This window comes from Akebia trifoliata, chromosome 8, assembly GCF_017979445.1.
Source record: "Akebia trifoliata isolate Shusen 1 chromosome 8, ASM1797944v1, whole genome shotgun sequence".
NCBI lineage: Eukaryota > Viridiplantae > Streptophyta > Magnoliopsida > Ranunculales > Lardizabalaceae > Akebia > Akebia trifoliata.
Window position 1 is genome coordinate 40,200,637 of NC_141382.1, and position 10,912 is coordinate 40,211,548.

The 10,912-nt window shown below is 39.0% G+C and overlaps 1 protein-coding gene across 1 annotated transcript; it reads right to left on the reverse strand.

The window, feature by feature from the left end:
- Positions 1–993: 993 nt before the first annotated feature.
- Positions 994–9,101, reverse strand: LOC147396807 (squamosa promoter-binding-like protein 14). The gene is made up of 3 exons (XM_086452011.1): positions 8,120–9,101; positions 2,312–2,451; positions 994–2,232 (listed from the first exon to the last, which is right to left on the reverse strand). Exons 1-3 carry the CDS (start codon positions 8,446–8,448, stop codon positions 1,607–1,609), a joined length of 1,095 nt encoding a protein of 364 aa, XP_086308137.1. The 5' UTR covers positions 8,449–9,101; the 3' UTR covers positions 994–1,606.
- Between the last annotated feature and the right edge of the window lie 1,811 nt (positions 9,102–10,912).

Sequence of the window (10,912 nt, forward strand, 5' to 3'; positions counted from 1 at the left end):
TATATATATGAGTAGCGTTCAATGGCCAACAGTTTGGCAAACATTTTGGCAAACACATTTTTCAAAACATGGGTTAGAGGTCTTGGAATGGGCTGATTTTTGGTGAGGATGATCTCTATGGTGAGGAGATCATCATCACCAAAAATCAGCCCATTCCAAAACTTCTAACCTCATCAAAAATGGTTTACAAAAAATGGACGGTTCACGATTTTTCAACTTGTAAAATGGGGCTAGAAGTTTTGGAATGAGCTGATTTTTGGTGAGGATGATCTCCTCACCATAAAGATCATCCTCACCAAAAATCAGCCCATTCCAAGACCTCTAACCCATGTTTTGAAAAAGTGTTTGCCAAAATGTTTGCCAAACTGTTGGCCACGGATAGGGACCCTATATATATATAAGCAAACTCACGAGTTTAACATTCTTCAGGGTTTCAACCTCCGTGAGAGGCAAACACACCAATCCGAATATCATAGCAAGCAAGCATAACAACCACCTTCAGATGGAGATCCTCTCTTCCTTCTCTTTCATACCTATCAATCTCAGTCTAAAACCTGAACTCGGTTGGAGTGGTTTGGATTCAGAACCGCTATACCGGCTGAATCTAATAAGATACAACCCAAGATACAGCTCATCATCCCGACCTAAACACAAAATATTTAAGAAGAAAACCCTAAATCATTTTATTTTTTAAAATCATAGATCCAATCTCAAGATGTTGAAAATAACTTCTTTTGTCCCAAAAGTTTCTTACATTTAAACACCATTCCTTCCTATCCAAATTTCCACCAGCTTGCAAAAGGGATGAAGCTCAAAGGATTGAAAGGAGATTTTTTTTTAAGACCAAAAGTAAAATAAAATGAAATAAAAAACATTTCACTGAGACAACTGTGTTGGCTGTGGCACCTGTGTCAACTATTGATTGAGAGAGAATACCACCTGCATTTTTACTGATGTTTAAACAAAATGCAAATTTTTTTTCCAGTAAGAATGTTCTACTTCACATTCATGGGGGCTGCAAATGTTTCTGGGCCTAGTAATGCATATTTGACGTTCTACTAAACAACTTGGGGTGATTAAGTACTGGTCATAGCAGCCATTTCAGTTCCTTGACATTGTAAGATCTCTTACTCTCTTTACCAAAACTTGCATTTTGTGCTTAAAGAATCAGAATTCACGGCCTCTAACTTGAATCTAGAATGTGAAAGCAGTAATGTGACACAACTTTCTCAAAGGGCATGGCACAGTAAGAATGAGTGGACTTTGTCTTTTAGAAGGTGCTGCAGTTGCAAATGATAGAGAGCTCAAGCAATTGGGACATGGAACACTCTAGGAACGTACAAATCATAGGAAAACCAAGAAATTTAATCATTACTAATCAAGTCTGCACTCTACACCTCTTGGAACACATGTCCAATAAAAGAGTGCTTTTGAGTTTATGCCAAACCAACCCAAGAAGTTCCAATCAAAGAGTAGTTTTGTGCCAACCAAAGTTAGTTCAAAGGTAGGCCAAACCTGAGATGAAACTTAAGATGTCCAGGCAAACCCGGAGAAAGAAAATAGAGTAAATAGTAGGATAAGCACAGATGCAGAGCTCCAAGAGTCTTTAAAGAGGCCAATGCATCTGTTGAGTGGAAGAGCCATAAGCCCTGTTGTCTCCCTGCAGAGCCAACTCAAGCTGGCCAGATAGGTGGAGAGGTTGCTGTGGGGCTTGATGAACAAGGCCAAAATCACGCAACATTTCATGTGAACTAGTACTAGCTTCATTGCCCTTGAAGCTCCATTCATTGATTGTGAAGTTATTTGTGGCAGCACAATGAGGTGGTGCCGTTAATTGAGCCATTGGAGTCCCTTCGTTGCTCATTAAGTTATTCACTATGAGACACGGATTTCGGTTTCTAGGGCTCCATGGCTGATTTGACAGAAGAGAGAGAGCACAGCTGGAGTCGGAGACTCCTGTAAAACATTCGCCCGAAGGAATTTCGGAACTCGAAAAGGCCGTCACACCTGATGAATCTTGCAGATATTGGTGGGACGTTTGAGAGAGGACATTCGTTGGAAGATTCCCCGAGCTTCCCTGCCATTGATGTGGAAGAAACTTTCCCGTAGTAATGTGTTGATTGTCCGGTATGCGATCCCCAGCTCTTGTGATTGGCCACATGTCCCTACTTGGCAGTCTTGGGGGGTACGTCGTGAAATCCATGACAAAGCTTCCCACACGGCTGCTATTTTCTGTCAATGAAGGTATCAAACATTTGGATAAAAACTCGTCATTTTTCGTGCTAATGTTAAAACTAGTGAGTCCTCTAACCTTGGAGAGATGCGGCGAGTCGTCCATAACGTGAAGATAATAAAGGTTCAGATGGTGGCTTCCTTCGACGTTCATTGTGGCCAGCCAAACGTCTACGACAACTTCGTTTTCCTTGGTCAAACTCGGGTAGCTGATGAAATCTGTGCATAAACTACCAAAAGGGGCCATCACTTTAAAGAATCGATATTCGAATTCATTTAACATATTATGGGATGATGAAATTAACAGGAGGGGAAACATTTACACAATCATGGAGAAGAATGTACATAGTTCAAACAAATAAATCCTAACCAACACAATGACCCCAATTGCTTTGAAATTAGTTTTTTTTTTTTTTTTACAACTACTTTGAAACTAGTTTTAATGAATCTACGAGTTGGAATTTCTTGAGTACCACGAATAATGATGAGAACTAAGAAAGACAAGTGATTAATACTGATGACAATCAGCTACTATAAGTGTTACCAAATCAAAGCACTATGGAACTGCTATTAAGCGAGGATTCAAATAAATAAAAAAGGCACTAGTGATACAACATTTTTGCAGCATAATTAGTCAAATTCAAATGCTCACTACAACTCATCTGACCCATCTGACCCATAATATGTCTCAAACAACTACATCTAACATCGTCATAAGCTTTTTCCATGCTCAGCTTGCACTTCACACCCAGGATAGAAGATTTGATCCTTGAGTCAATACACTCATTTGCAATTAGAACTCCCATCCAAGATCTGTCTCCCTTTCAAGAAAGCCCCTTGACACCCCAATAATACTAGTAAGGACCTCTTTCAACTTTATTGCAAGCATTGTAGAGATAATTATATAAGTAGCCCCCCACCAAACTTATTTGCCTCAAGTCAACAGCTCTCTCTTTCGTATACGACATTTAGTACTTCCTCTTTGGCCTGGCATAAATCTATCAACCCCGGCAACCTCCAGGGAACAGCTACGCTCCATGCGAAGGAAGCTAAAAAGAAGCTAAAGAGGGTCAATGTAATATGAGCTCCGATATACGTACTCTTTTGACCCAGAAGCAAAGAAAGAGTACGCCAGTTTCAAATGGACACGAGCCTGGTCGAGATTCAACATACTCTTGTAAGCCCCAGCGCTTGAGGCGCTTACTCCTATCCCTTTCTTTTGAAAACAATTTAGTGTAGCAAGGATGGGACCAGACCGCGCCACCTCTCTAAACTACGGTATCGGGGTTGACAATCCACTGTGACCCCGCTTACTAGGAACGTGGGACTTTCCTGGGATCAGCCCGACATAGGGTACACCCCAATGCATTGGAAGCGCGAAAAGAGGCTCAATTAATTTAAAGGAAGTGAAGAATTTCACTGTGCCATTTTCTCATCTGATCTACGATCACCCTTACCTTATAAGAAAATATATACCTACTCTTGAGTTGGCTGAAAGGAATTCGTTCTTTCAGTCCGTACGAGTGTTCTAGAGAGGCCATTGATCGCTCGCGAGTGCATCTATGTTTTGATCTGTCATGCTTCCATTCATTCATCAAAATGTCTTCCACACCAAGCTTCTTCAAAATCAGCACAACGAAAGAACACTTCGACCCATTATCCAAAAAGGTAAAGTAAGAGAAGTCCAAAACCTCAGTCATCAAGTCGCCTTTTGTCATATCTAAGCAAACCTGGAAAAAAATGTCATCAAGAAAACATCTGGACCAGGAGCCTAATCTTTATACACATACTTGAAATAAATGTCAAGGCCTCCTCCTCATTGAAGGGTCTCTCTCTAGCAACTCCTTTTGATTAGTCGACATACTATCAAAATGCAAACCATCAAGCTTGGGTCTCACAACATGCTCCTTTGTGTATAATCTCTAATTGTAATCCATGACCCCATCCCGAATAACATCCACCCCACTCAACCAAATACTTCCCACTTTCAACCTAGAGATGTAATTGGTCCTCTGATGACACATCGTCACCCTATGAAAAAAACATGTATTACTATCCCCCTCTTTCAACCAGAACCCCTTTACCACTCAGATAAGGGAAGAAGGGGATCAAAGTGCTAGGGTTTTGGCCTAACCTTAGCAAAAGAACCTGATGAGGCTAAACAAGCTTGGGGCCACCTGGATATTATAAGTGCATACAAAAAGTATATCCCATTTAAACCCTAGGTGCATAAGAATGCAAACATTGGTGATGCTATTTAATTCATATTGAATGCCATATGGGACTTTTATGTCCTATCAAATGAGCAACAGGTTCATGTTGTTTGTGGAAGCAGTGGTGGTGGTGTTGATCATAGTGGTGGCAATGATCGTGTTACTTGCCTTCTTCTTCTTAACAACTGTGAAGACACAATATTACTTCGAAGGTAACCAACCTCATTAGATAAGCTTGTGAACTATGGAAAAATCAGCTTATCTTCTCTATTGAAAGAAGAATTTAAATACAACACGACTCTTTTCCATGACCTACAACTTAGTGTAACCATTTCTACCCTTAAGCAACCACCCTATAAACTTAGCAACAACTCTTACAAGAATTGGAAACGGCGCTTACATAATCCCACACTTTACTAACTCATAGATTTCAATCGTTACCCTCAACAAACCCATCATCTAGTCGAGTTTAGAATTATGGCTTCCCTCTGCCATCTCAAAATCAATCACTTTGACAACAATGCCAATGCCTTCTTATTCTTAGCAATTTTGAAGACAAGGGGTTACTTCAAGGGTAACCAATCTCCTTAATTAAGCTAGTGAATTATGGGAAAACTGGCATGCCTTCTCTACTCAAAGAAGATTTTAAATACACATCAACTCTTCATGACCCCCTACAACTTAGTAACCACTCCTACACTCAAGCAACCACCCTAAAAGCTTAGCAACGACTCTTACACAAGCTAGTAACTGCACCTATAATTACTAACTAATCACAAATCGCCACTTAAACACAAGCTCAATACATATTAGAATACATCAGATCTTCATGTCTAACACGAGTATGAATTTAGGCACGTATCAGGTCATGGTGAGAGTGTGGTGGCAATGGTAGTGGTAAGGGAGAGGGAATGGGTGGACCATGAGTCATAGACAAAATAGGAAAGAGAGACAAACAATGAAATCAAGATAAGCAAACCATGTATCTCAAGGTTGAAGGTGCGTAGTGTTTGGAGAATTGGTGGTAAAGAGGTAGCTTCGGGTGTGGTCAACTTTTATGGTGATCTTTATACTGAGAAATTCCAGGCTCAGCCTTTGCTCAACAATTTGTATTTTGATAGTAGATCTATGGATCAGAAAAATTGGCTCGAGAAACCCTTTGAGGAAGAAGAGATTCGTTTGATTGTTAGTGGGATGGTAGACGACAAAGCTCCCAACTTGAATGGCTTTTTCATGGGATTCTCAAAGTTTGTTGGGAGGTAAAAAGTTTGACTTATTGGCGGCATTGGAGTTCTTCTACAATGGCTTTTTGGATCACGAGTTGCATTTCACTTTTGTAACTCGGCGGAGGATATCATAGATTTGAGACCGATTAGTCTAGTTAGTTCAATTAACAAATCTTGTCCAAAATTTTAGCTTCTAGATTGAAGCACATGATCCAAAGCGTGATTGGTCCTTTCAAGGGTCTTTTGTTGTTGTCCGCCAAATTCTAGACAGTGTGCTTAGCCAACAAATGCATAGACTCTAGAAGAAAGATGAAAGAGTCGTGCCTTGTGCGCAAAATCAACTAGGAGAAAGCTTATGACCATGTCAGTGGGTCTTTTCTGGAATATTTACTGGGGAGAATGGGCTTCGAGGCAAGATGGACTTTCTGGTTAATGAAGTGTGTCTCTATTCCTTCCTTCTAGTAAATGGGGCCCTAGAAGGTTATTTCAAAAGCTCAAGGGAACTGAGACAAGGAGACCTACTTTCATTTTACCTTTTTTTGGTGGTCATGGAAGCCCTAACTCATACACCATCCAAGGCAGTGTCGAATGGCAACTCGTCTGGTTTTAAGGTAGGTACTCAGGGCCATCTTATTTCCCAACTACATTTTGCAGACAACACATTGGTCTTTTTGGACCTCTTCACTGTCAAATTGAGATTCCTTAGAAATATTCTTGGTTGCTTTCAGGCATTCCAGTTAATTTGAACATGAGTAAGGTGTTCGAGATAAGTGGTGTTCATGGGGTGGATATCATGGTGGCTTCAGTCGGTTTTAGGGTGGGTGAGTTGTCTCTCTTATTTGGGGCTTCCCTTGGGGGCGGAATATAAAAGTAAAGACATATGGGATCCAATTCTTGAGAGAATAGGGAAGAGGTTAATCGCTTGGAAGGCTCAGCATTTGTCGAAAGGGGAAAAATTAACTCTAATCAAGAGCACCTTGGCCAGCATTCCTAACTATTATCACTCCATGTTCTCTTTGCCTCATGGTGTGAAATTGAAAATGGATAAGATTTGTTGATCTTTTTCTAGCATGATAAAGATGATATAAGAAAGTATCATATGCTAAGTTGGAGGAAGATGTGCTTGCCAAAGAAGGTTGGGGAGTTGGGTTTTAGAAGTTTTGTTGTTATGAACTCGGCTTTGTTATCAAAGTGGCTTTGGAGACTTGGGGAGGAAAGTGATAGTCTTTGGAGGGAAGTTGTTGCACAAAAGTTTGGGACGCAAAATCATGGGTGGGAAAATGGGGAAGCAAAAGGGGCTTTCAGGTGCGGAGTTTGGATAGGCATTCTCAAAAGACTTTCTTTGTTTCGAAAGAATGCGAAGTTTAATGTAGGAAAGGGAAACAAGGTTCTTTTTGGGAAGATAGGTGGTGTGGGGATTCAACTCTTGTGGTTCTTTACCCAGAGTTATATGCGGTGTCTACAAAGAAGGGTAAGCCAATCAAGTCTTTTTTGGTTGGTGATTCCTTGGATAGGATGTGGGACTTTAGCTTTCGAAGAAATTTAATGATTGAGAGTTGAGTAGTGTGAGACAGCTTTTAAAAACTATCGAGGGAACAATAGTTGGGATAGAGACAGAGGACCTTCAACTATGGGATGGTACCAAGGATGGTAAGTTTTTTGTGCGTTTAATGTATAAGGCTGGTTTGGTGTCCACGAATTCTTCTTTTCCGGCATCTTTCATTTGGGGAGCTAAGGTCCTCTCTCGAGTATCAATTTTTATTTAGTTAACGGTGTTGAGGGGATTAACCACTATGAACCAGTTGATCTTGAGAGGATTCCAATCTCCAAATTGTTGTTTGTTTTGCTTGGGGAGTCGTTGATCATCTTCTTTTGCATTGCGGTCTTGCACGTGAAGTTTGGTGTCGTTTCCTTGGCCTTTTTGGTGTGGTTGGATGCTTCCTAGGGTCTATTACCGAGTTGGGGGGGGGGGGGGGGGGTTCCAAGGAGAGGAGCAAACGCACTTTCGAGGGGGAAGGAGTTTCAATTTCTAGACATCACCCTATCCATTTTGGGGTTGCTGTTATTTTGGGGGAAGGCCTTTACGGAGTTTAAGGGGATCTTTTTTGAGGACTTTGTTGTTCTTTGGGATTTTATTAGTAACTTGGAGGCAAATTAAGAGCTTCATTTTCCCTTTCTTTTGAAAAGTTTTTGTATGTTAGGGGTCATCTCGACCCATCCTCCTTTTTAAATAAAATTTTAACTTATCAAAAATAAAAAAACAGAAACATAAGTAAACAATCACACAGTATAATGGACAATAATAAGAAAAAGGGCCCGCGTAACTAAGAACCCAAACACAAACAAAATGCAAATCTCCAAAATCATCAACTCTATTAAAAGCATTCAAAGCAAAACTACTAGAAAAATCAAACAAATAAGAAAACCCTGACATTTCATCAAACTGACCTGCTGCATTGCTGGCAAAACCTCTGCTCCAAACCAGCAACAATCACCATAGGAGACTTGGAATGCATCCCACAGACCTTATGCTTAGAGTAATAAGTCTTGGCACCACTCAGATCCACCTTACACCCTTGAACCTGACACCTCGGAAGCTTCCCTCCCTGCACAAATCCTCTTCCCTTCTTCAAATTAGAGCCCTTAGAACCCGAAATAGACGACGACCCATCTTCTGATTTGGCCGAAACACCAATACCCACATCTTCAAAATAGATTTTCTTGCCGAATTTCAATCCATTAAGTGAAGAATCAGGGGAGGAACCCATGTTCTCCATGGCTGGTAATGGTAGTTGTTGTAGTGTTGTCTAGCTTCCATTCATGGCTGTTTTCTTGGACATTATGAGAGAATAAAAGATGGGGTCTTGTTTTCAGAAGAGATGAGAAAAAGGGATGAGAAGATAATGTTGAAGAACTGATGGGTAATGAGGGGTAGGGCTTGTTAAAATATTTCGGTTTTATTGGTGTAGTTGTTGTTGATAGAGGTAGTATAGTTGGATAAAGGGAACATCTGCCATTCGAGTCACGCCAGCTCAGGCTATAGTAGTCTGTGAGTCTGTCCAACAACAGACCACAGTGGGGGGATTTGAAAGACAGGCAGAAAAGAGAGAGAGAGTACTTTTTTGGAGTTTTGGGGTTCTGTGGAGCTTTCAAGGGTGTGGTGTTTGAGTTTGGGCACAAACTTAACCCCCCATTATAGGGTGAAAAAAAAAAGAAATCTGTAACTGTAACTATGTAAAAAGAGTACATGGGGGCCTGAGAGAGATTGGAGTTCTTCAAATTGAAAAAGATCATGTGAAGCATATAATGGTGACACGTCATCAAAACTTTAATATGCTGTTTTAGTTCTTCAATTTGAAAAAAAATCATGTGAAGCATGTATGACTCTCTCTTGCTTGACCGGCTTGGCATTGGGGAGCGAAGCGATCGATCTTGTTTGACTGAGGTGCTCACTGGGTCTTTCAGATTGGTAGCTTCTTTCCCGTCTTGGTCCGTGTCGAAGAGAAATATGGAACCTATCAATACCCGACCCTAGACTTGAATGAAGCAGCCCGGCTTGGAGCCCTATTTTGGTTATGGGTATCGTGTAGATCCAGCCAAATCCCATATTAGAGACATTGGGGCACCTGCACCCACTCTCTTGCTAATGGATGACACATCATCAAAACTTTAATATCCTATTTTTTTTCAAAATACACATAAAATTCTTCAAATAAGAGACTAGCTGATTAAATCCATGAATCATCGAATTAATCGTTGATATATTGATTAATTATGGGATATGGTAGTATTTTTTTATCCTTCACCCTCAAAATTTTAGTTTCTTCAATAACAAAATAGGGTTTTTGAGGAAATTAAAAATTTATGGGTTTTGACAAGAAATCCAAAAAATCAGTTGAACATTTTTAGAATGTTTTCAATTTTTTTACAAAACTTTTCACGAATTTACCTAAATAATTGAATTGAACTATGCTAAAAATTGAACTAAGTCATGATATTCAAACAATCTCTTTCTTTCTCGATAAGAGGAAGATTAGACTCCATAAACCTTTAATTACAAGTAAGATACTCGAGAAAGTAAGAAGATAATGTATCCAAAAAATGTAAAGTATTTAACAAAATTGTGTAACGTTGAAGTGTCTTATTTGCTTCCCTCCAAAAGAATTCACATTGTAGTTTGTGAACATCTTCGTCGTTGGAGAAATTGAAAAGAGAGGAAATAAATATGAGAAAATTCAGAGAGTCAATCTAAGGCATAAGAAATATCATTGTTTTAAAATCAATATTTGTCCTTACCACGTGATAGACAACAGATTACCGGCAAAGTAGGTTCTAGGATACAACAGTCTGAATCTAAATTCTTGTGATGGATATGTCAAATCTGCCATGCTCCTCTAAAATAAAAAATATTAAAAACACTTTAATCAAATTTAAAGCACTTGTGGGCCAAAAAAATAGATTTTTTTTTATTATAAATTATTGTGTTGGAATTGATGTCAAATGCGATAAAACAATCTATATAAATAGTAAACAAATGGATGTCTTAGACACCCTTTGATTTTGAAAATCCAATGTTAATGGTTGCCAAAACTAAATAATTAAAATCGTTCATTGATGAAGGTGTCTAGAAGACTTGAACATTCACTTAGTGAAAATAATTCAAAGTTTGTTAAGACTCTTAGTGAACCAAAGTCTTGAACTAATGATCTTATACAACAAATTAAAACCATCCGACGCACAAGCTTCAAAATTATAATGGTTTCCAACAAAATATTAAATCATTTTAAGCCTTATATTATTACCCTGATTTTCATAAGTGTTTGTGAGATAAAATCATTTATCATTGAAAGCAGATGCACTTTCACACTTATATAAGTAAATCTATCAAAGATATCCCTATAATTGTAACATCTCAACACAAAGTGTTATAGACCTATCAAAAGCAATACTCATCTTACCTTTATCCATTACAGGTGAGACATTATCATTACACCTTGGATGAAAACTAGAAGTTTACTTATCAATTTGTAGTGTCCCTCTATTCATCGCAAATTTAAAACTTGTTCTTCCCATTGAACCTAAACATTAGACAAATTGATATTATATTAGATTCCCGTTGTAAGTGATTGTTTAGGTAATTGATTTTAAACCCATTCATTTTAACGTCTTATACACTCTATTTTTTTCAAGACTTTTAGTAAATAGATCAGCCAGGTTCTAAGCAAACCTGACTTTAGTTAC